General features: G+C 39.7%; 1 protein-coding gene across 1 annotated transcript; it reads left to right on the top strand.

The window, feature by feature from the left end:
* Pi4k2b (phosphatidylinositol 4-kinase type 2 beta) lies at positions 1-25,824 on the top strand. Its single transcript, XM_038324619.1, has 10 exons — positions 1-363; positions 8,534-8,670; positions 11,119-11,319; positions 11,892-12,023; positions 13,784-13,937; positions 15,371-15,429; positions 17,412-17,511; positions 20,785-20,918; positions 22,757-22,816; positions 23,931-25,824. The coding sequence occupies exons 1-10, from the start codon at positions 114-116 to the stop codon at positions 24,102-24,104; spliced, it is 1,401 nt and encodes a 466-aa protein (XP_038180547.1). The 5' UTR covers positions 1-113; the 3' UTR covers positions 24,105-25,824.
* The last annotated feature ends 525 nt before the right edge of the window (positions 25,825-26,349 follow it).

The following is a 26,349-nucleotide window of genomic DNA, read 5'->3' as shown; positions in this document are numbered from 1 at the left end:
CTGGTGGACTGGTGAGGTGGCGTCGGTGCGGTCGGGCGGCGCGGTTTGGCGCGATGCTGAGGCCCCGTCCTGGAGCCCGGCTGCCCTGAACGCCCGAGCCGCCCGCGGGGCCCATGGCGGAGCACTGCGAGCCCACCCGCCCCTCGGAGGACGAAGACGAAGAGCGGGAGCCGCTGCTGCCTCGGGTCGCCTGGGCCCAGCCGCGGTGGGGCGCGCCCGGCAGCGCTATGAGGCTGCAGGCGGACGAGGGCGCGGCCGTCCTCCGCGAGCCCGACACCGACGAGCCGCCGCTGGCCTTCGGGGACGCGTCGACCTCCACGAATTTATCCATCGAGCTGGACCGGTCCCGCGTCGCCGGCTCAGGTGCGACCCATGTGCGCGCGCAGCCCGCCGCTCCCTGCCTCAGTTTACTCTCACCTTTCCCTCTGTGGCAGGCGGACAGGGACCAGTAAAGTCTCACTCTTTAGGCTCCCCGAGAGAGTCAGTCCAAGTGGGAACCAAATATTGAGGGAAACTTCACCCAAGACCGTGACGTAAGTTGTTGGTTCAAGTTTGGACTTAAGTTCTGAATTAAGAACTCACGACGATCCAGAAAGTCAGTCGCCTCGGAGTCGTGAGTTTACTAGGCGGGTGACAGTCGAGAGACGTAAAGAAAGAATGACCAGTTGCCGCTGAGACAAGTTTGAAAACTTTCTATTAAATGTTGCCATTGTGACGTTAGCCAGAGGGAGCAGAGGCTGGTGAAATCTTGTCGCCAGCTGCAAAGTATATTTGTGTATTTAAAAAGAAAGCACCTTTGCAGTATCATATGGGCTGATTTTAAGTGGACTGGTTACCTTTGAAAAAGAGGCTGACAGATGATGTTTAAACTAAAATTTAGGCATGCTGTTGCAGGCCTGGATATCTGTGTGGTGAGTTTGGGGTGGCAGAGTGTAGTTCAGCTCATTTGGCGGAACTGGGTAGGTTTGTATGCGATCCATCTGGAGTCTAGACAGGCTTGTTTCTGAAAACAAAACTCCTACTTGTTGGTGTTAGGATGGATCCAAAGAAGTGGTATATGCATTGTTCGGGAGCATCATTCCATGTGACCGTTCATAGAAATGCCACAGGAAAGGTAGGTTTTATTAAAACTGCTTATTTTCCTAGAAGTTGCTAAGTTTTACTTGACCTACGAATGTGCTAGGTTGTTTGAAAGGATTTTGGACAGAGCAAGTCAAGAGTTCTAACTGAACTTTTGTTCAAACATAAACACTCTAAATAAGCATCCTAAAGGAAACATCTCTCAAATGCACTAAATGCCTGCCTGCCGTTCCCATGACATTAGCGGATGGATGAGTTTGTAAAACAACACCGAGTTGAGCAAAGAAATGTGAAGTTTCCCATCTTCACAAGTGAACCCTGGTTCAGCCAGCCACAGTAGACACTTTGGCCATATGTGATGTAGGAACTGCTCAACAGCCATAGTGGACACTTTGGCCATGTATGAAGTAAAATCCACTCTGTGATGGAACTGAGATCATATGGCTGCTACTTGCCTTGTCTTGCTCCAGAGTTACTTTGTGTTTTAGATTTAATAGAGCCTAAGATCTTAAAAGTACATTTATTGTTTGACAGGGTTGGGTCTGTTTTTTTTTTCCTCCCGTTCTTTGTGGTAAACACTGTCAAGGCTAGAAAAAGCCAAAAGAGACTAGAATGTGATAGAATGCAAGTGGGCTGTCAGAATTCTCAGTGATGATGTTTAAATCACAGTTGGCAGTTTGTTAAGATGATGTTTGACATCTTAGTTCTCACAGCAGCACGGTAGGGGTTGTCGGTGACCCTCATCTTTACTGTGAGAGTTGAAAATTAATACAACTGTAATGACCAGTTAGCTCCTAGGAGTAAGTCGTTTGCACAAAGTCAAGTATCCAGGAAGTGCAAACTCAGACTGAGCCTACTTCTTTTTGTTTTTCAGGTCCTGAGCTTTATTCTCTTTGCTGTAGAACTTTGTGTTATAAAAGAACTGCTACTTTGGGTGTTATGTGGGGTTTTCTTAAATAGGATTTTAATAGTATTTGTTAACTGCTTTGTTCTTTTACCTACCTTTCAGTTGTCATGAAACCACCTTTAATTTCAAGATATTCTTGCTTTTTAGATCAGTATGGACATTTGTGATGTTTAACTATTTTGTTTATATAAACAGGAACTTTATGTATTTAAGCCAGTGGAGAATGTCATACACCTATTATCCTTATATTAACAATGTAGTTGGCAAAGTCTAGAAGTCGCATGAACTATAGTGTTGTTAAGTCAGTGTTCAGTCACCCTAATCAGGGAATCAGATTGTAATAGAGATGATAGTACCTGTGTACCAGTTGTACATGCTGGGCTTAGTTCCCTGCACGTCACATGTAATAGATCATAACTAGTCCTGTGAAATGAGTCCTACTTTAGATTCCTACATAGGAAAGCAAGCTTAACAAGCTTGACTTGTGATCCCAACAAACCTGTGATCCCAACAGTTAGGTGGGCAAAGCAAAAGGACAAGCAAAGACAGTTAAACCTAGTGTGGGCTGTATAGTAAGTACCAGGCTAGCCAGGGTTGGCATAGCAGGACTCTCTCTTCAAAAAAAAGAAAAAAGAAAAAAAAAGAAAAAGAAAAGGAAAAAACTAAAAATAAATAAAAAGGTTTTAGAAAGAAGGAAGTACAGGGTAGAGAAAAGGTCCAGCAGTTAGAAGACCCAGCATCCATTCACAGCTTTCTGTAACTCCAGTTCCTTGGCATCTGATATGGTCTTCTGACCTCCATGGGTACCATGCACATGATAAACATACATACTCACAAACAAAATATTCACACACATAAAATAAAATAAATAAATCTAAAAAGTAAATAAAGAGTCAAAATGTAACTTCCTGAAGTCTATTTAAGTGGAAGGAACTGAATAGCTGGGGTGGTAGGTGTTGCCTGATCAAGGATCAAGAGGCTAATAATTAACTCTTCAGGGTAAGTTTTACAAGAATACGTTTCCTGTGTCTTGACAGTCCACCCATAACTGAGATTTGAAAGTAAACAATTATGGACCTGAAGATTATTGCTCAGTTGTGCTTAAAATTCAGCTATTCCAAGTTGAGTGGGCTGACTCACTCCTGTAATAAGAACATGGAAAAGGCTCAAGGGAGGAGGCTCAAACACTGGATTAAGTAAGCTCAAGGCTATCTTGGCCTAATACAGCGAGGCTCTTATCTACAAGACAAAACAAAATATATAGCCATTATTATCCATTTTATTATAGAAATGTACACCGTTCATCAAATATCTGAGTATCTCCTGGGCACTAATAGAAAGCAGGCCTTGAGAAAACGATAGTCACCAATATCAAATGATGGCCTGTGTTTGACTGCTGGATGCCCACATAGCTTTGTAGCCCATGGTCACTTAACACAGTTTTGATGGGCTATATGTGTGACCTGACAGAGAAAGCTGAGGATTCCCAGGAGGCCTGGAGCATGCTTTTAGATAAGATCAGGGGGGAGTGACATCAGTTGGAACCCTTGAGGTGTGTTTAATCACCAAACTCATTTGCACTTTTTCTAGAAGGAATTCTAGTTAGTGGGTAAGATATAGGAAAGAGGAGTAAGATGAGTTCTTGTTGGTTTATTTAAATGAAGTTACCACGCTGGCTTACTTTCATCTAACCACAAAGGGTAACACAATAGCTTTTTCAGACTCTGTACTGTCCAGAGCACCCACAATAGCCTTTGGGATGGTCAAATGGATACTTTGTTAACTTTTTAGACAGATTTGTTGAGGGCCCCTTCCATGTGCTAGTCTTTGTTCTACATCAGATATCAGAAGGAGGTGCTACTCTTTCCCAGAATTTAGGTGATTTTGTTCCAGTCTTAAACGTGAACAGTGGCTGTGAATTGTGGGAAGGTGGCTTGGTTTTCTGTGGGATAGTAAAGACAACCTGAGCATAAACTGCATGGACATCTTCGAAAATCAGAAGCTTCAATAAGACTGGAACTTGACTACATAGAGGTGACCCAAAATGTGTTGCAAAGATAAAATTGGGATTCTCCATAGAAAATATATTTTGCAGACTAAATTGATGACTAAGTGGTTAAGAAGCTCACTGCACTTGTAGTAGACTCGAGTTTAGTTCCTGGCACCAGGTAGGGCAATTCACAGCACTAGGGTTCTGATGCCCTCTTGTGGACTCCAACGGCACCTCCACTCACAAATACACATAGCTCCCCGCCATAAACCTATAAACACTAAATTTAAAAAAAAAAAATTTCTAGAGAAAATAGAAAATTTTGAAAATTTTCTGATATGGACACAAATAAAAGTAACAGTTTACTCCTTTAAAGTATGAACATAATTTTAATTTAAAAAAATTACAAGGGCCAGGAGTATAGTGTAGTGATACAGTGGTACTCAAGGGGCTCTAAGCTCAGTCCCTCACATACCTTTTCCCCAAAAGAAAATACACTTAACTATGTCTTCTACTAGTGGAACTCAAACCAGATGTCAGCAACAAGCCTTCAAAGCAAATCATCCATAGCACATTAGGCACAAAGCAGTGTAATATCTGGGTGTTCTCCAAGTTAAACCCATTACCAGTGCGTATTTAAACCACTAGAATGTGGGGAATTGTAGAACGTAATTACCAAGGACACAGCTGATGAAAAATTAGCTACTGAAAACCAGTCACTTTGATTTGAAAATAGTTAAAATGTAGACTTTTCTCTAATGATAATTAGGCCCAATAATAAATTCATTCATTCATTTATTACATAAAAGTACCTTTGTAGATTGTGTTGATAAATCCAGGCCATCTTCAAATAAGAGAATGACCATGTCCAGTGGGGAGGATACTGTCTCATGAAGAGGCTGAAAACATCCTGGCTTATTGTACAGAAATGCCTCTTGATTGATCTGATTTTGGTTGAAACCAAATTACTAAATATTTAGAGAGAGGTTGTGGGTTCCATGACAGCAAGGAAGAGAGTATGTATGTGTGATAAACTCCAAAGTGTAACTCTTGTATCAGTTCAGTAACATTTAATAGTAGCAGTGTACATGCAGCAGCCAAAGAACTGTTGAAGATGGGCAAGACCACAGTGGTCTAAGAGTTGAACCATTTTAATACAAATTAGTAGTGTATGGCAGGATCCTAAGTAAATAGTGCAGTATTAGAAGGCCTCTTTTTTAAAATTGGTATTGAGAATAGAGTGTCTTTGTTCTGCAGTAGATGTCTAGTTCTGGAAGCTCTGTTTATGGAGGAATCCTGGAACACCAAAGCATGGAACTGGGGAGATGGCACAGTGGTTAAGAGCATCTTCTGCTCTTTTGATGGGTTTGGTTCCCAATACGTAAGTGTCAAACTCACTGCCGTCTGTGACTCCTGTTCCAGGGGCTCCAGTGCGCTCCGCAGGCTCCAGGTACTGGTGCGCTTACATACATGCAAGCAATACACTTAAAATAAATACAACTTCTTTTTATTTATTTGTTTGTTTGTTTCGAGACAGTGTTTTTCTGTGTAACTTTGGAGCCTGTCCTGGAACTCCCTCTGTAGACCAGGCTGCCCTCCAACTTACAGAGATTCACCTGCCTCTGCCTCCTGAATCCTAGGATTATAGGCATGCTCCACCACTGCCCAGCAATACAATACATTTTTTTCAATCTCAAAAGAAAAACAAGGCATGAAACAGGCAGGAAACTAGGTCTGAACTCTTTGATGTGGAAGGTAGTGAAGGGGAAAAGGCTTAGGGGAATGTGAAGTGATTCTCGACTGTGTGAAAAACTATCAAAGACATGGGTAAGTAGACATGGGGTTTGCTCCAGGTGGCAGGTCTAGGATAGAGACTCTATTCTGGAAAAAGAGGTTTGTATTTGTTTTCATGCATACAAAAAAAACATAAGAGGGGGCTGGAGAGATGGCTCAGCGTTTAAGAGCATTGCCTGCTCTTCCAAAGGTCCTGAGTTCAATTCCCAGCAACCACATGGTGGCTCACAACCATCTGTAATAAGGTCTGGTGCCCTCTTCTGGCCTGCAGGCATACATGTAGACAGAATATTGTATACATAATAAATAAATAAATATTAAAAAAACATAAGAAAAAGAAATAATATCTCTTTGATATTATTTTGTGTACACTCCTCTTGTTTACTTGCTGGTGATATATTTTGGAAGGTACCCCGCACTAAGAACAAATAAACACCTTTTCAAGATCGTTCTATCGCTGAGAACTGGTCCATTGGGACTGGGGAGATGATTCTGTTGGGTATGACTCCTAGCACATGGCTGCTCACAGTCATCACTCCAGTTCCAAGTCAACGGGATCCAGCACTGTCTTCTGTACCCTCGGGCACCAGGCAGGCATGCATCTATCGCACATATAGGCATGCAGGCAAGCACTTATGCCCAGAAAATAAAATAATATTTTTAAAGGAACCTGTGAATCTCTGAAGTGTAAGAAATACCATTTGATTAATGATAATGGTTACTAGTGCCTATATTATTCAGATAAATATAAATGCCCACCACATGCTGATTTCTATCCAGAGTCACCAAGGTTAAAGTTCCTTACTTCATTCGTAAGGATTTCCAAGGGACAGGGTTGTTTGAATGAGCATATCTGTCTTATAGACTTTATTAAAATACTTTGCTTATTCTTTTGAGTAGGTAAAATATGTCCAAATAGCCCTTTTTGTAATATTTTTGTCATCAAAGATTTTAGAAAATAGTAAACAGCAGTTTTGTTTGTCTGAATTAAAGAAAGTTGATTGTGTGTTGAATTTTCATAATAATGTACATAGAGAATTGAAGTACCTTCCAAATTAAAATGGAAGTGGCTTTCGGCTTGTCTTCCCATTCTAAATGATTCATTATTAATTCATCAGCAGGTGATTATTGAGTGCTTGTTATGTTCTGGGAACTGTGCAAGTTCTGGGGGTACAGCAGTGAAAGAAATCCTTGTCTTCTCAGAGCTCACAAAACAAATCAGGAGATAATGCTCAAATAAAGTAGAGATTAGCAGCAGTTGAGTAAGGGGAAATGGAGGCAATAAGGACTTGGCCTTTGCTTAGAGTAACATAGGAAACCCTTGGGCTGTTTATTAAAAATAAGTGATATGATTGTGAGTTGGTTTGATATAACTTAAGAAAGAGTTGGTAGGGCTGATTTCATTGTAGGAGTAGGGGTTATAAGAGTTTATGCTTTGGATACTGATGGATTGTTATAGGTCAAATGTGGAAATTAAGAGTGTGAGATCATTGATGAATGAAAGGGCTTTGACCCAAGCAACTGAACCTGGAATGGAATAGGGCAGAGTGACTATCTTTGGGAGAGGTGGTAGAGATAAGGGATTGAGTTTTGAGGGTAGTGAACCTAGAGCTGTCTTTTAGCAGCTAAGAAGAGATGTTGGGTACAGTCGTGGGAGTTCAGGGCGGTAGCTGGGAATGGTGAGTGTTGATAAAGGAGGAGAGGGGAGCATGAACTAGACCTGAGTAATACATCTACTGCTTCCCATCATCTGCTGAAGGAGGGTGAAAGAAGGGCGTGGTGTAAGTGCATTAGTGATCCTAGGGCTGGGGAGGCAGAGACAGCAAATCCCTGGGGCTTACTGGCAAGCCAGCCTAGGCTAATTGACAGGCTCCCATTCCCAATGAGAGACCCTGTCCAATCTCCAAAAAAAAAAAGTTGGGGTTGGGGAGGTGGTTCAGGGGCCTAAGGATGCTTCACCACTAGAGTCTAATCCCCAGGACCCATGTGGTGGGAACAGAAGATTCCCAAAGTTGTTCTCTGGCTTCACACATGAGAGCATGCACACATACTAAATAATAAATAAATATTTAAAGGGAGGGAGCTAAAGAGATAGATGGTTGGCAGTTAGGAGCACTGACTGACCTTCCAGAAAGCCTGAATTCAGTTCCCAGCACCCACGTGGCTCACAACTGTGTGTAACTAATCCTAGATGATCTAATTCCTTCTTCTAGCCTCTGTGGGTATGTGCAGGCAAAATACCCATATACGTTAAAAAAGAGGAGGAGGAAGAGAGAAAGAATGAATGAAAAAGAAGAAAAAAGGAAAAGAGAGAAAGAAAAAACTAATAATAATAATTATTATTATTATTTGACTTTTCAAGACAGTGTTTCTCTGTGTAACTGCCCTGGCTGTCCTGGAACTCAGTCTGTAAGCCAGGCTGGCCTTAAACTCATAGAGATCCACCTGCCTCTGCCACCCAAGTGCTGGGATTAAAGGTGTGCACCACCACTTCCCAGTGACAAATAAAAATTTTAAAAGGGGGACATGTATACCAGTCCTTTGGTTGGTTGACCTTTGACTGTCATGTGTGTACACCTGAATGCACACACATGTACCCCTACAGAATACACACACACACACACACACACACACACACAGAGAGAGACTATCTGATGTTTGATTTCCTTTTTCCATACCTCACTGTCTTGAAGCCACTCACACAGGTCCATAGTTTGTGCATCCACGCAGCTGGTCTAACGCAGTGATTGCTATTATTTCAGAGATAAATACATTCTTGGAAGATCCAGAATTTGCTGATATTGTATTGAGAGCAGAGCAAGCAATAGAAACTGGAATTTTCCCAGAAAGAATCTCTCAAGGGTCAAGTGGAAGTTACTTTGTGAAGGATACTAAAAGGGTGAGAACTTCACATGTATTATGCACATTTTGAAAGACAAGACTTTAAATGTAAAATGTCTGAGTTTCTGGAAATATTTTCCTATTACATCTGTTTGTTCCTCCTTTTACAAAATAAAGGTTGGTGGTTTCTGTGTTGTTTTACTAATTGCTAAATAATATAGAAATGGAGCTGTTAGTTTCCAGTTGTAACTTTCTGCTCTGGTGTTTTCTATTTGGTTCTGTTGGTTGAATCAAGCATTTATTGTATACCCATATTTACAGGTGAATCTGTTAATGTACCTTCATAGTCCCCCCTCTATACCTCTGTGACCATATTAACCAAATACAGTGGAAGTTGAGATTTTTAAAAACTTGCCTAATGTCATTTCCCAATGCTTGATTTATTTTTTTAAAGGTATAGTTTATTGCCCAAGGAAAATTTCCCTGGTATTATGCCAAGGAAAAGAGGCACGACAAAGCTTGAAGGCATTAGAGTGTAGCAAACCAAAATGAACTCTGATACTGGAGTGGAAAAGAAAAGTCGGTATTCACTTTCTTCCACTGAGTCCAGAGTTTTTCAGAAATGGTGTTGTCTTTTCTAAAATTTTTTTGTGTGGTACATAGGCCACCATTCTTTTTCCATGAGCCCCACCCCCATAATTGAAGTTATATTTTAAAAATGATTTTTAGCCTGTCTGTGGTAGTGCACACCTTTAATCCCAGCACTTGGGGAAGGCAGATCTCAGAGTTCAAGGTCAGCCTGCTCTACTGTGAGTTTCACTACAGCTAGGGCTACACAGCGAAACTCTGTCTTGAGAAAAAAAAAATGTGATTTTTTTAAAGCATAATTTTATTTGTTTAAAAAAATAACAAAAAACCAGGGTATAGACATATATGCATGGTCAGACATACATTTCTTTGATGGAGGAGTAAGAAATTTTGGATCTCATGTGTCCTGTGCTAGTGAAAACATGTTCTTTCTGCCTCATAAGTACTGAATTGATGGGTCTGTATTGCCTGGTTTTATGTGGTTATTGGTTTAGAACCCAAGGTTTCATGCATGCTAGGCAAGCCCTCCACCAACTGGGTTATACCCAGTCCCAGCCCCAGTCCACACCCCTATTTTTTAAAAATAAAATATACATATTTGTCATTTGCAGGTACTCTCAGTCTTTATTCCAAGTTTTTGTTGTTGTTGATAATTTTAGGTTTTGAGACAGACTTCCTCTGTAGCTCATGCTGGGTTAGAACTCATTGTGCAGCAGGAATCCTCTTGTCTTAGCCTCTCAAGTGCTAGGGATCATAGTAAATCATAAATCAGGTCACAAGCCTAACTTCCAGGCTTGAGTTCTTAATTTGTTTTTCTTTTTCTCAAGTTAATTTTTTTAGAATTTATTACATTATAAATAAATTATGTTTAAAATTATATTTTTATTTCTTGTCTGAGATAATTGAGCCATAAATTTAATGAGTATATTTTATTAGATTAGTACTAATGATTGCAGAAACTTTTGGATAACCATAAAAAAAAATTTTCTTCTTTATTTTTTTTTCCTCTTACAAGAAGAGTTTTGCTACATGTCCCAGGCTAGCCCAGAACTCACTATCCCCCTGTCTTAGCTAACCTAGTAAGTGCTGGGATTACAGGTGTTCTACCACCCATGCCAAAGTTTTTCTTTCTAGGAGAGGCTTAAGATGGGTTCATGAAAAATATAATGGAGAGGCAGACGGATCTCTGTGAGTTCAAGGCCAGCCTGGTATACGAGAGCAAGTTCCAGGACAGGCTCCAAAGCTACAGAGAAACCCTGTCTCAAAAAACAAAAAACAAACAAAAAAAAATAAAGAAGAAAAGAAAGAAAAATATAATGGAAAAAAAATCTTAGGTATGAACTATTGATAGCATAGTGTGCTTAAGAATTAGTTGAGCACCTACTATGTGTCAGGCACTGTTCTGAGTACTGAGGTAAACTCTAGTGGATTCCTTGCCTTTTAAAATATTTAGCATAGCAGGAAAGGAGATAGTAAGTGTATGTTTGAAAGTTTTAGTAGATCCTAATAATAGACAACACTGCTTACATAAAATGTAGTCTGTGGCAGGAGAAACTCTTAAGCTTGTGAGTTTGAAATCATCCTGGACAACCTGGCCATAAAGAAAGAAGTGGGATGGTGTTGGGGGATGGGGCAGACTCCAGTGTTAATTTGAAAGTGCTGCAATTCAAAACACTTGCAATTAATCTGGTTAAATGGCAGAAGCCTTGTCTCAATGTCAGAGCAAAGTTTGAAAAATACTGATAGAGGGTAATAATGATTTTAAATTGAGCATAGTTTTTACAGTGTGATTGAAATCATTCATCTTAGTACTTAAAGGTTATATGTAAATCTTATTTATTCTGCAATGCATTTTGTAGATTGTTATCCACCTGTCCATAAAAGTCTAATAGGATTTCTACTTTCCTTTTCCCCCTAGCATATTATTGGTGTGTTTAAACCCAAATCAGAAGAACCTTACGGCCAGCTGAACCCAAAGTGGACCAAGTATGTCCATAAGGTTTGCTGTCCCTGCTGCTTTGGCAGAGGCTGCCTGCTTCCTAACCAGGGGTACCTCTCTGAAGCTGGTGCCTACCTGGTAGATGCAAAGCTTCAGCTGGGCATTGTACCTAAAACGAAGGTAAAGGAGAGTTTGCTGTCAGGCTGAGCCTGCACTTAGAGTTCACTTGTTTGTGGACACTTGAGCGATAACTCCCAATGGTAGAGCCTAGTGGAATTCCCTTTGTGATAAGTCAGGAACCCAGAGCAGCTGGTTTCATGCACTCTGGTATATAACCAACCATACAGTAGTCTCTTGCTCCCGTGAGGTCACAGGATGCTGATAGAAAGGGGTAAGGACTAGGGGTAGGTCCTGGAGACCCTTTGATCCTGCTGACAGTAGCTTACTTAAGTAGCCACAGTGCTGCCCTTGTCTTCTTTTGGACCTTTATGTAATTTTATTTGATCCCTTCCTTTAAATGCCCATCCTTAGCTCTAGATTTCAAGGCTCTTATTTTTTTCCACTGGAAACTTTGGACTGCTTTTATATCTTTTTTTAAAAGAAATATATGCTATTGAAAATCCTTGTAAAGTTTTTAGATTCTCTAGGAGCTTTGTTATAGGGTTAGACCTTGCTCATTTACAGCATTAGAGTGAATTTGATGGTCCATGTGAATAGAAATACCATAATCCAAACTCTAACCATTTTTCTAGGTGGTTTGGCTTGTCAGTGAGACATTTAACTACAGTGCAATTGACCGTGCAAAATCAAGAGGCAAAAAGTATGCCTTGGAGATAGTGCCAAAAGTAGGTAGAAAGTTTCATCGAATAGGACTTCCTCCTAAGGTAAGTTACTCTAATAAGCTTTGCTTTCAGGGCAATTGGACATTTATTTCCCAAACTCCGGGGATGAAGCATGTAGCTAGACATTGGGCATCCTGCTGTAGATTGGAAATAATCTTTAAAAAAAGAGAATACTTGGCCGGGCGGTGGTGGCGCACGCCTTTAATCCCAGCACTCGGGAGGCAAAGGCAGGCGGATCTCTGAGTTCGAGGCCAGCCTGGTCTACAAGAGCTAGTTCCAGGACAGGCTCTAGAAACTACAGGGAAACCCTGTCTCGAAAAACCAAAAAAAAAAAAAAAAGAGAGAGAGAGAGAGAGAGAATACTTTTTCCTCTTGAGCTCATAGTAACAAGCAGTTTCAATGCAGTTTGATAAAGCTGGTCCACGGAGCTCTGAGGGGGTAGGAAAAGGATACCTAGAATAGAGTTCTTTTCAGTGGCGAGCACATGCCTGGCATGTATATGCAAGGTTCTGGATATAGTCCTTTCTGGGGAGGGGGGCGGGGTGGAACTTACTGAATTAGGAGGAGTCAAGATGTGGTTTGAAAGGCTTTGTAAAATTACTGTGAAAAGCACAGGTCTGGAGTTAGAGCTGGGCTCCACTTCCAGCCTTTCTGAAAACAATCCCAGTTTTCATAAAACTGCGATTGCCTTTTAGGTTGCAAGGATAAACTGAAGAAATTCTTATCACATAATGAAGACTTATTAAATAGTAGTTCTGCATGTGTTCACTACTATCCAGATTTAATATTTATTAAAACCTAAGGGCCTTTTGCCAGCTAGCTAAGCAAGGGTACAGAGAACTAATGGAAGAGGCATTCTAGAAAATTCTACATTACTTATTTTTTTAAAAAGATTTGACTTACAATTTTATTGTTGCTATGCAAGTATCTAAAGAATTTGAGTAGAAACTCACAATTAACTATTTTTCTATTTAATTACATTCCAGGTAGTCAGTTTTGAACATTTTTGCTATTTTCTTGGATGTGCTAAAATAGATATGACTAAACAAGACTGCTCGAAAGAAACCTTTAGAAAGTTGTTAAAGTTTTTAACAAGCATGTTAAGCCAAGGAACAAGCTTTTTTATGGTGATTTGTTTGCTTGCATTTGTGAGGCAGAATAGGTTGCTCATTACCTGTATGTCATCTACTGATGAAATTTGTATTCTGACATCAACTTCTTTAGTATTATCTAGTAATTTTAATAATAAAAATGCATTTTCAATTGGGCATATCTTCAAGGAAAAGACTCTTTAAAAAGTCATTAGAAAGGCAACAATCAGTTGATTAAATCTTTAAAATTTATATGATCTTTGATCTGCCTAAAGAATCCATTGTACTTCAAAATTTATTTTTTGTACTTGATATTATGGAAAGAATAAAAAAATGCTACATTGGTGATCAAATTGCACTGTCATAAAATAACCAAGACAGTGTACAGTGTGGCCTCTCAGTTAAAGTCACTTTGATACCTATTTTCAGGAAGTAGCCTTCTTCAGGTGTCACCTTCAGGGCATATATGTATTCTTTTTTTTTTAATTTCCTAAAATAACTCCCTAAAGTTCTTGGGTTGAGCCTGTTGCTGTGCGTTCTTGTGGTTACTTAAGCTGTTAAATGATCTTAGTGTGGCTTATCTGGATTAGTATTAAATGCTGTTTTTCTTATGTGCTGTGTAGCATTCTGTGACTGTACTGCTGAGAAATTTGAAAAATAATGCCTTTGTGCTTGTACTTTCCTTTCTAACTATAGTTCTTGAAATTATAGATTGGTTCCTTTCAGCTGTTTGTGGAAGATTACAAGGAGGCTGAGTATTGGCTTAGGAAGTTTGAAGCTGAGCCTCTGCCTGAAAACATTAGAAAGCAATTTCAGTCACAGTTTGAAAGATTAGTGATTTTGGATTACATCATCAGAAATACAGGTATTAACATTCTCTCATTTGTTCAATCTCGTTAGTTGTAAACCAGATTCTCGTTACTAAAGTCAAAGCCATAAATGTTAGCTAAGAGTCCCAAGGCTGAGTCCTCTGCAGTGTTGGGAACCGAGGAAGCTCTGACCCTCCTGGGCACATAGTCCTGTGTTGAGGGCCTGACTCATACAGGGCCACAGAGAACACTTCCTGTCCCCTCAGGTGGAGTTGCCTAAAAGCAGGACAAAGCCAGAGACTAGAATTGCTGTCCACAGATATGAAGAGATTCTTCTTTTAATATTGCACTATGTTGTTTGTGAAACATTAAGCTTTTTGTTTGTGCAGTACTGTGAGGGAACAATGGTGTAGACGGGACAAAACTGCGGTTCCCTGGACGCTCGGGTCAGCAGTTGATGAGAACTTAACCCACATACATATTCTCAGATACCACCCTCTACAGAAATGACAAGTTGGGGCCTCGTGGTGATGCTTATGCGTTCTACAGCTTGGGAACTACTACTTTCCAGTTTGTTTTTCATTGCTTATATTAGCTTCTGAAAAGCATCATGTAATTTTCTCAATTTGACTTTCTTAATTAAATGGTCTTAGGTTAATATTAAAGCTGGCCCAGAGTAGTCAGATGTTTACACTGGGTGAGGCTACTTTGAGTGTGTGTAGCAGCCAGCGTAGATATGCTTTCTTCCTTAAGCAAAATGACGTTCTCTTTGATTTTAATTAACCTTGATCTAGCCATTGCCCTTACTGTACAGGGCGGTTCTGAGGGTCAAATCAGTTCATATAGGTGAAGCACTTAGAACAATAATCTGGCACAGGGAAAAGTTTAGTAAATGTCAGGTTATATTGATCAGGTTGTTAAAATTGTTGTAAATCAGAACTTTCTGTTGTCTAGTTAGGGTTTTTATTGCTGCGATGAGACACCATGACTAAAAAGCAAGCTGGGGAGGAAGGGGCTTATTTGGCTTACGTTTCCATATTACTGTCCATCACTGAAGGAAGTTAGGATAGGAACTCAAGCAGGGCAGGAACCTGGAGTCAGGAGCTGACACAGAGGCTCTGCTGACTTATTCCCCACAGCTTGCTCAGTCGGCTTTCTTATAGAACCCAGGACCACCCAGGGCCACCAGCCCCGGGGTAGCCCCACCACAATGGACTGGGCCCTCCCCATCAATCACTAAATTAAGAAAATGCCCTAAAGTCAGATCTTATGGAGGCATTTTTCTCAATTGAGAGTCCTTCCTTTCAGATGACTCTAGTTTGTGTGTCAACTTGACTTAAGACTAGCCAGCACATATGTGATGGATCTGTGCTTCAGAAAACCAACAAAAATCTAAAAAAAAAAAAAACTGCGGGCTTAGATGTTTTCCTTAGTATGAAGCCACAATATCTGTAAATATCAACTAACAGACTTTTGTTTCTTTTGAAAGACAGAGGAAATGATAATTGGCTAATCAAATATGAAAAGTCAAAGAAAATTGAAAGCGAGGTAAGGAAAACTTAGTGAGTAAAAAGTATGTATTCAGTTTATATAACATTTCTTGAAATTGTTCTTACCTTGTTTCTGAGGCATGATATGTCTTTGGAGCTTGCCAAGTAAGCTAGGCTGGCTGGCTGTTGAGTTCTCTGCCTCTTTGGCACTAGCTTTACAGGTGTGACTGTCATACCTGACTTTTCACGTGGGTCCTGGGTGTGAAACTCAGGGTCTCAGGCTTGTGCTGCAAGCATTTTACCAACAGAGCCATATCCCCAGCTCTACACTATACTTCTAGAGCAAAACCCTTTCATGCTCTCTTCCTTTCCTTCCTGAGTCTGTTTGTGTTGGAGACCAAGTCTGACATCCACTCAGGATTTGTAAACTTTTGACATTTGTAGAAATACCATCTGCACCTTCCTTTTATACAGTTAGTTTCTGATATCTAGGGACATGTTTTTATCTACTAATTCTGTTTCTTTCTGAGTATTTTGATTCAGTGTTAGGCAATACAACATTACATAATAAAATGGAATGTGTTTTACTTGTGAACCATTTCCTTTGAACTTTTTAAAAAGTACTTCTACTTAAACTGGGTTAAGCTTACAAAGTAGACTATATAGATGCTCCACAGTATCAGAATTAGATAGTTCAGATTCATTGCTATTAACCTTGGCTATCTGTCTCAATTTTTAAATTTTTTAAAATTTATTTATTGAGTCAGGGTTTCTCAGTAGCTATGGATCCAGTCCTGGAACTTGCTGTGTAGACCAGGCTGACCTTGAACTCACAGAGATCTGCCTGCCTCTTCCTCCCAAGTGCTGGTATTAAAGACGTAGGCCACCACTGCCCAACTTCAGTTACTTTTCTATTACTATGAAGAGACACCATGGCCAAAGCACCTTATAGAAAGGAAGTTTATTAGGGGCTTCCTCAGGATTAGAGTTCATGATCGTCACAGCAGGGAGCATGACAGCAGGCAGGCATTGTGCTGGAGCAGTATCTGCAAGCTCGCATCCTGGTCCACAGGCACAAGGCAGGGAGAGCTAACTGGGATTAGCATGGACTTTTGAAACCTCAAAGCCCACCTCCTCCAAGGCTTTATGTTCTAATCCTTCCCAAACAGTTCTACCAACTGGGGACCAAATATTCAAACATATGAGCCTATGGGGGCCATTCTCATTCAAACCTTCACAAGTTCAAATTTTAGATATTTATATAAGATACACTTTTAGGATAGGTATTTAAACTTAAAAAATGTATATTGTAGAATGTTTAAATAACTTCTTCAATATTTAATCTCTGTGTTCTCAAGTTATCACTTAAGTTATTGCATCACTTTGAAATGTTTACACTTTAAGCATTTATCCAGGAAATTAGAAAATTTTGTATTCATAGTACTTAGCAATATCATAGAGTAACATAGGTGTGTCTTAAAGGTCTGCTAAGCAACAGAAGCTATGATGGGGGCTGGAGATGGCTCAGTGGTTAAGATCACAGCTGCTTTTCCAGAGAATGTGGGTTCAATTCTAGCACCCACATGGTAGCACACAACCCACTCTGTAGCTCCAGTTCCAGGAGATCTGCCGCCCTCTTCTGGTCTCTGTGTGCACCAGGCATGTGTGCAGGCAAATACCCATGTGCATAAAATCAAATAATGATGTTAACAAAATGACAGTAGACAAATAGAAAACATTTAAGCAATGAGTTGTTTAGCTTCTTTCTCTAAAGTTAGTATTTTCAAACTGTCTTCTCCTGAAAGGAAAAAAAAAAACATTTACTAAGTACAACTTTAAAAAAATAGCTGTAAATGAAATGTTTACTGTTTATATTGTCTCTTCCTTTGTTGTATGATTTTGTTTTTTATGAAAACCTAATTTTAATTTTATAAATTTTCAAGAGAGCATGTACTTAAGGCCTCAATAATAATTTTGAGTAATTGATTCTTTGAAAATATTTTTGTAGAATCTATTATCTGCCATTTTTCTCCTGTTTAGGACTCAAACTGGATTGATGATAAAGAATTGCTTATTAAAATAGCTGCAATTGATAATGGGCTAGCATTTCCCTTTAAACATCCTGATGAATGGAGAGCATGTAAGTATTAGAGTTCTCCCAGATGGAAAGGGTGCAGAATTGACAGATGGAAATAGCAGAGGAAACGTGGTAAAGTCAGATCGCATGTTAGGGCTCAGTTCTAGCTCCTGGGGCTTTAAGGTATGAGTGACTTGGGTCTTGCTACTTATTGTTTGTATACTTTCGGATGACCTTGTTTGGTTTTAGTCTTGGAAATGGGTTTGATAACTTGTGATTTCTAAGGTGTTAATATAAGAATGATCTAACAGAATGTCTTAGTAGAGTTGTGGGTTGATGTTTTGGGCTCCATTCCTTTAACAAGATTCAGACCTCCCATGTCACTTCGTGGTGTTTTAGTTGCCCTTCCTGCTGCAGATAATTAGTTTTGATACATTTGAAGCCATTTTGGGACATTTCGGTTGTATTTAAAATTGTCCATATCTTGAATTTCTTCTCCTTCTCCTTCTCCTCCTTCTTCTCTTTCTCCTTCTTCCTGCTCTTCCTCTTCCTCTTCTTCCTCTTCCTCCTCCTCTTCCTCCTCTTCTTATTCTTTTTCCTTTTTCTTTTTTTCTGAGCCAGAGTTTCTCTGTATAGCCTTCGCTGCCTTGGAACTCACTCTGTAGACATTTAGAAATATTTTAATCTCAAGATTCTATATAAAAAAAATTTCTAGCTAGGCAGTAATGGCACACACCTTTAGTCCCATCACTTGGGAGGCAGAGGCAGGCAGATCTCTGAGTTCAAGGCCACTCACAGCTACACAGAAAAACTCTGTCTTGAAAATATAACAAAATACATTCTAAGTAAGTAGATTCTTGCCATTTGTTTCTTAGTACTGTTTTCCAGTGTATGTGCTGTGGTGTATAAATATGACCTATATAAATATTTTCTCACTTTTAATTTCTTTGTTATTATAAACATGATCCATTTAAAGGACTATATGTGAAAGAATATGTTTGTGTACAACATTTCATTTATTTTTTCATTAAAACTTGTTAGTTATTAGTCCTAGAATGCCCTCTACTTGGCTTTAACCACTTAATCTGTTAACTTTTGAGAGGTCATAACTGATTTCTTAAAAATCAGTTTCTTCTTCCATTTTCTGACTTTGTGTTTCATATGCAAAGGGCCCAGGGTTTAATATTCCTGGGTTCATTTGTGTGAGATGTAATACACTTTATTGTTCTGTTTTTTGCTTTTATTTTTTTTTTCTGTTGTAGTGTTGCTACACTGCCTTTTCATTTTGTTAGCATTTACTTGGTATTTATTCTACACTTTTTAACTTCTAGCATTTTGTTTTAGTCATATGACATAACACAGCAGATGGTTTCTTTTAACCCAGTCTGAGTCTTTCAGTGGGTAGCTGAAAGTGTCAGTAAATTTGGACTTTTCTTACTTTTTAAAAAAATTTATCATAAATTCTAATTTGTTTTTCTTTTCTTTTCCTGTGTTTTGTGAAACTGATTTGAAATGCCTTGGTTGCATTTTATTTTTCCCACTAACCATTTGGAACCTATATGCAAATTACTTTTTTAAAGTAGTAGGTTTGTAAACTTCCTATAAAACATCCGGGAAGTTTTGCCAAATGTGTGGTTGGGGATCAAGGGTCTGGAGCTTGCAGAAGAATTGGTGTTAAGGGTGTGGGGATGCTTTAACTGTTGTCTTTATAGTGGAAGCTCTGGCTTCATTTACTGTCATCCAGGGAAGTCATGAAGAACAAACACCGTTGCCTAACACAATGCCAGGAAAAGAAATACTCAATAAAGTTTGTTGAGTACTTAGTGAATGAAGGGGGAAGGGACTAATAGAGTCTTGGGGAACAGTAACGTTAAAATAGGGAAAGAAAGCCAGCAGAGATGGGGAGTACCTTCCTTCCAAGACAGAAAAAAAAAAAAAAACTTTGAGAAAATGGTGTCCACAAGCCACAATGGAAGAACTGCACAAAAGAGATGAGACATGACTCCTCTCTGGTTAAGCACTCTGACTCCCTTGGGCTGTGAGAGTCCCTTAGGCAGGCTCAGGGGCATGGAGGTGGTGGAGGTGAATGGTGATGGAGGAAGTTGAAGGACAGGGATTAGAAGCAGAAATAGACAAAGAATAAGAGCTTTTTAAATGAAACTGTTAAGAGAATGGAGAGAAGAAACAGCCTAAAGGAATGTGTGCAAAACTCATAGTTTAAGTCTCACACTGTACTAAGCCACAGGTAGAAATAAGGGATGAATCTCAGGGCGGTTGACTTTCCTCATTGCTGTGACCAGATGCCATACTGAAGGCGTCTCGGGGAGGAATGTATTGTGTCATGGTTAAGGGGATTCAGTCCATTCCTAACAGGGAATGGGTGGTGGAGGAAACATTAAAAGCATGAGGCCGGCCAGTCCCTGTGAGGCGGTCCTCCTGTAATCACAGCACTCTTGGGCAGAAGCAAGCAGGTCTCTGAGTTCAAGGCTAACCTAGTCTATATGACTGTTCCAGGCTAGATAGGGCTTATAGTTAGAAGCTTCTGTGCGGGAGGGAAACAGATGTTTCACATTTTAACCCATCAAGAAGCTGCAGACTATAATTCCTTAGCCCCAGTCCTGTAGCCCTACATCAGCTTCATAAGCCCCAGACATCACCAGCACCTGCCAGGTGTTGAGAGACAGGACTCTGTGAGGGGCATTTCACATTCCCTGGACAAGTAGAGGTATCCAGTTGGTGATTCTAAAATCTACCTATGCCTCTTCCCTTTCCAGAAGATTCCACTGGTCTACGAGTCTTCCTAGTCTATTGCTAAACTGCTTCCCAGTCTCAGACTCATGAATGCTTTTTTTTTAATCCTTTAAAGCTATTTATTTACCTCCTAATTATTTAAAGTTTTAGAGCTTCCTCTAACTACAAGTTCCTCAATTCCTGATCGTTTTTAGCTGAGAAGGCAGGAGCTGTAATCCATGGGACTTGATCTGGGTATGTGAATGATTACAGGTTTCCACCAGTTTCATAGCCCCAAATTTGATGTGTTCTGGTACAGGATTTTGAGATAGGGTTGTCTGAATTAAACTCATTATCAAGTCCCATCTCTTTACTGTGTGAAGCCCAGAAATGGAACACCTTCAGACAAGACCATCCTGTGCCTTGTCATTCTGACTGGCCATCTGAGTCTGGAATCTGAACAGCTTGTGTTGTAAAGGATGATTGTATTTTACGGATTTCATTTTTCTTTATTTGGGAGAAGCTGGGAATTGTAGGAAAGACTGGGATAAATGTGAGTCTGAACAAGCTGTTACTCATTACTCATTAACATCTATTTTCCACTAGACCCATTTCACTGGGCTTGGCTTCCTCAAGCTAAAGTTCCTTTTTCTGAAGAAATCCGAAACTTGATTCTACCCTATATCTCTGACATGAACTTTGTACAAGATTTGTGTGAAGATCTTTATGAACTCTTCAAGGTAAAGGTTTAATTTGGAGGGTGTTCTGACTTCCTGGACATACAATTATTGTTTTCCACATTGAATTTTACTTTTCCCTTTTATTTTTGTGGTGCTAAGGACTGAACTGAGGATCTTGAGCATGCTGACAAGCATTTGACCACTGAGCTCTATCCTCAGCCCGTATTGTTTTGAATGAATGTTAGGACTGTAAGTCAGGCTGCTCTAAGAAGCGACCACAGGCTGGGCCACTCATGCAGTGCCCACCTTCCTTATAGTTCTAGGGGCTGGAAGCCTGAGGTCAGGCTGGGGGGCATGGTCAGCTTCTGGGCGCCTTTCTTCCAGCATGACTTCTCGTTCATTGCATTCTCACGTGTTGTAAAAGCAAGCTAGCTCTGAAACTGTTGCTTCTAAGGGAATTAGCCGCATTCCTAGGAGGTCCACCTTCATGACTTGATTACCACTCAGAGACCTCATGTCCAAATGCCGTAATAGCAGAGATGAGATTTCATCACACTGAGCACACATAAGCCTTTTGTTCATAATAAACACCATGCTTTCGTATTCGTATTTAAGTTTAAACTTATAACATCCCTACAGCGCTATTTTTATCATTTAACTCTTGGTGAAACTAATGTTGAGAAAAGTCAAGTTCATTGCCCAGATTTGGAATATAAATATATACCAGTGTTTAAAAAGTATTTATTTAGACCAGGCTGTGGTGATACACGCCTTTAATCCCAGCACTTTGAGAGGCAGAGGCAGAAGAATCTCTGTGAGTTCAAGGCCAGCGTGGTCTACAGAGCTAGTGCCAGGACAGGCCTCAAAGCTACATAGAGAAACCCTGTCTCAAAAAACAAAAAAATTGTTTTGTCAGTTTGTGGGTGTTTTGTCTGCATACAAGTCTTGTGTACCTTGTGTGTGGTGCCTATAGAGACTAGAGGAGGCCAGAAGAGGGTGTCAGATCCCCTGGGATAGTTGGTGCTAGGAATCAAACTGTAGGCACACCCAGTACTCTAATCACCGAGTCATCTCTCCAGCCCTAGCATTATTTTCATTACGTGCTAATAACTTACTCTTAGCTACAGAAGGTCAGATGTATGCTTAGTTCTTAGAGGAAAAATTAAGCGAACATTTATCCATATACTACTTTTTAAAATATTTAGTTTTTATTGTCAAAGAAAATGCAATTTTTAAAAAATACACCGTATTAAGCCTCATTTGCAGATACTACTTCTTGTGTTGCTTACAGCACAACCTAACATAACAGAGGAATTAGCAATTCTGTTTTTATGTTTCATACATTTGTAAAATTATGTTTACTATTCACCAGTAAATCAAGACTTTTTCCAAGCTGGATTTTTACAAAATTATTATTTAAATTGTATGTTTTCTGACTTGTTAGGATTTAATTATTATAAAAAGCATAAACCCATTTGCTAGTATTAAATCCTTTCTGGAGCAAGTTGGGGTATAAGCACAAAAAACTTCTCTTGTTCTAAGGCTTTCAAAAAATACATCAGATTAAAACACTCTTTTCTTACTCAGTGATGGTAGCAAATGCCCTTAATCCCAGCATTTGGGAGGCAGAGGTAGGCAGATCTCTTTGAGTTTGAGGCCAGTCTGGTCTACAGAGTGAGTTCCAGGGCAGCTGGGGCATACAGAGAAACTCAAACTCAGTCTCAAAAAACAAAAACAAAAAATTACTCTTTTCTCATTTGTTTTCAATTGGAAAACTTTCTTATGGCCTTTTTTTTTTCTACATAGAAGAGTTTGTTTTAATATTTGGTATTTGTTTCAAAGCTGTTAGTGTTTGGAACTGTATTAACCTTCTCCCCCTTCCCCCCGTTCTGCAACAGACTGACAAAGGATTTGACAGAGCTGCTTTTGAAAGTCAGATGTCTGTGATGAGAGGCCAGGTAGGTCACTGTTTGATACTGTTTATTAAGAATGTCTGCTTAGAAAGTTACCAGCTTTCCCCCACTGTGACACCGAAGTGTAGCTCCTAATGCTCCCTGTAGTGCTGAGCCTAGATAGCTCAGATGATACTTGATGCTGGTTTAAGTAGTAGTTCACCTCTCTCTCCCTATAAATTAGCTATTTCCCGCTTGTGTGCTGTTTGTTTAACCAGTTGTTTGCTCAGCGTAAATGCTTGCCTCCTGCCCCTTTAAAGCACTCCATGTGGAATCGGGTTGCACAATGCATGTAGGCAAACATTCTCCCACTGAACCACATCCTCAGTCCCATTTGTCCCCATTTTGATGACTGTTTTCTGAGTGTCCTACCTTTTTCTTCCTCAGAACACTTGCACAAACATTTCCATATCAGATCCTTTTGCCAGGAGGTAATTTTCCACCTGGAACATGCTTGGCTTTTCTAGTGCTGTTACATCAGCAAGGTTGGGGCTGACTGTGAGAGGACCCTGTGATTTCAGCTCGGCCGTTGTACTCTCCACTAAGCACTTGGGCCTGAGATTAAGGCTCTAGGTTTGTGGGCGTGGACCAGAAGGTCCTCTTCACTCACAAGCACCACCATCTGGTTCAGCTGTGTTCCAAAAGGAAGATTTGAGATGAAAACTGCCTTTAGTGACTCCAAACTAATGTCCTCTTCCTAAGAGCATATATTTAGTGCAATACAGCCATTTGCTACTGTGTTGTATCAAAGAGGAGCTGGTTTTTGCACTGATTACTGAATTATACACAGTAGTGTAATGGTAAATATTATGAAGTCAGACCTAGCTGGTGAGAAAAGACTAAAGTGCAGAGACCCTCAGAAGCTAGTGTGAACTCCACCCGGAAAGGACTACATAAATTGTGAGTTTAGGCAGACATTTAAAGCAGTCTTTAAGTTCTCTATCAGTGGAACATCTAAAACCTCTGATTTCAGTGCTGCTGGACGTCTGCAGTAGTTTCCCAGTTGGTCAGAACTGTTTACATTCTTATCTTAGGCATCCATGTATAGTTAAATGCATATATATGGTGCATACTTACAGCACTTACTCCAAATTGATGGAAGTCTCTGCTCTTTCCACAGATCTTAAATCTCACTCAGGCACTGAGAGACGGCAAGAGTCCGGTGCAGCTGGTGCAGATGCCATGCGTGATCGTGGAGTGCAGTAAGACTGGCGGCCAGGGACGGGTTGTACACCTAGGCAGTTCCTTCACCCAGACGGTCCACTGCAGGAAGCCATTCTTTTCATCATGGTAGCAGATATAAGGGGAACAGTTGTGTGGTGTTACTGTGCTGATAAAATATTACACTGATGTAAATCTGCTGCTGAGAGCACTAGTTGCCAAAACCTCAAAAATTCAAGTCTTTAATATACAAAATAATACTATATTTTGAATGTAATCAGAAGTTTACGATTTTTTGTCCAAATATTAAATTTCTATTTCAGGGAAGAAGTGATATATCTCCTATATTGTATTTTTATAGAAAAAAATGTATTTTACGTTTTTATTACTTTAAAAAGTAATTTTGTGGTTTACACATGCTAGCATGACTATAATTGGTTCATAGAATTCCAATTAGAAGAGAAAGATAATACTGTAACATATATACTTTTTAAGTATGAGAAGACTCTTCTTCCATTCATTCCAAAAGGTCTTTGAGGGTGGCCAAGCCAGAAACTGCTCTTGTAGACGCTTAACAGAATAGTCAGTAGGGAACCAGTAAGAATGAAGCTTCATTTGAAAGCTGCTGTTTTAAAGCTGGAGTACGTGCCCAAAGGTGGCCATTCCTGGGGCCTGACAGACAGGCAGCCGTATTATTCTTGTACTTTGTTATATGTGTTAGTGAACTATTCTGTCGTAGTGAGGGAGAAAAATCTAAGGTTATCTCCCCTCCTTTTTAAAAAAGGAGATAACTGAGAGTTAAATGAAATAATGTGAAATTGAGGTAGATAGCCAGTATTTTAAAATTACAACATTGCCTTAAAAAAATTCCCTTTTGTTTCTCATATGGGATGAAATAATTGAAAAGTAGTACTTCAAAATACTACCTTAATCAGTTTAGTACTTCAGTTAGTGTTGAACATCTCTGCAAAGCAAACCATACCCTGAAGTGTATACTGAATTTCAGTTGGTTGCCAGGATAAGAAAGCCTGGGAAACAGTAGACCCCTCTGAACTGGAAGGGAACTTAACTCAGACCATTCACACTGATTTAAACCTTTGTTCTTCATTGCATCTTGAGCGTCTGTGTTCTCTTTGGAATTTGTAGCGCTGTTTAGTCACCAAGGCATGTACATGGAAATGTGACTGCAGAAAAGAAAGCTTTGGTGTCCTTCTTGATGCTCAAAACCTTTCATTTGTAAATTGGTTGTCTTAGGATTTTTAAGGAGCTATTCTTGTATGAAAAGTGTATCCAGGTGGTTAAATTAGCAAACTCGGAGTCTCCTCTTCACATCTTTAGTCTCTGTGATGTGATAACTGAGTGCACCACTGCCCGAGTGATCAGTTGGAAGCCTGTGTCCTCCTACCTCTTCCGACCTTCCGTTAGCTCAGGTTTGAGGTAATGGAAACTTGAGTGGAATATCAAATTAGGGCACCACCTGTTAGTCATTAAAATGTGCCTTTCTAAGTTGTCTTGTGCAAGAGATGGCATAGTTGCCTGTGCTGTGGTATGGTTTTCACAAAATGATTTTTTTTTCAGTATTTTGAGAATTGCTATATTAATTTTTATAACAAAGAACTTAGTAAATTGCTACTGTTTTATAGTCTAAAATTAATAGTTCAACAATATTTTTAAATGTCTGACCATGTTAGAAGTGTCGAGATATTTAAAGATTACAAGTGAAAGTACTTAGGCTGTGTTTTGTAAACATTCATGAACTTAATTGTTATTTAAGTGTGGGATTTTTTAAATGAGTATATTTATATTGTCAAATATGATAAGCAAAAGGAATAAAAATCATTGTATTGAGGCTACATTGCTCCTGTGTATTATATTTCTAAAATACTTATAGTTATGCTTGTAAAGTGTGGCATACGTATTAGTAACTTTGTGTTGCTCTGGTCAGACACCTGACAGGAAATTACTAAGGGTGAAAAGGCTTTTGACATACCGTTCCAGGGTACTCAGTCCATCATTGTGGGGAGGCATGGAAGCAAGAAAGTGAGGCACCTGGTCACACTGTACCCACAGTAAGGAGGCAGAAACTGGACAAGGAGGGGACTGAGTTAAAAAACCTCAAGGCCTGTCCAAGTGACCATCCTCAAGACCCACTCCCAGTTGGGGATAAAGCAGTGAAACACATGGGTCTGTGGGGGAACACTGTCATTAAATTACTGTAGGCACAGACTGCTCGTTTGTTTCCTGGCTGCCCAGACCCAAAATAATCACACAAAAACTATACTAATTGCAGCTCTAGTTGGCCAATGACTTTAACATACTCCTAGCTAGCTCTTACATCTTAAATAACCCATTCCTATTATTTTATATTTTACCATGAG

Source organism: Arvicola amphibius, chromosome 1 (assembly GCF_903992535.2).
Source record: "Arvicola amphibius chromosome 1, mArvAmp1.2, whole genome shotgun sequence".
Lineage (NCBI taxonomy): Eukaryota > Metazoa > Chordata > Mammalia > Rodentia > Cricetidae > Arvicola > Arvicola amphibius.
The sequence above is the reverse complement of the archived record's forward strand: the minus strand, read 5'-3'. Positions and strand labels throughout refer to the sequence as shown.

Bases quoted from the DNA above. Each gene is read 5' to 3' on its own strand.
- Pi4k2b (XM_038324619.1), top strand. From the start codon at position 114: ATGGCGGAGCACTGCGAGCCCACCCGCCCCTCGGAGGACGAAGACGAA. The intron at 364-8,533 runs GTGCGACCCATG...CTATTATTTCAG, and splicing joins GTCCCGCGTCGCCGGCTCAG to AGATAAATACATTCTTGGAA. The intron at 20,919-22,756 runs GTAAAGGTTTAA...GTTCTGCAACAG, and splicing joins ATCTTTATGAACTCTTCAAG to ACTGACAAAGGATTTGACAG.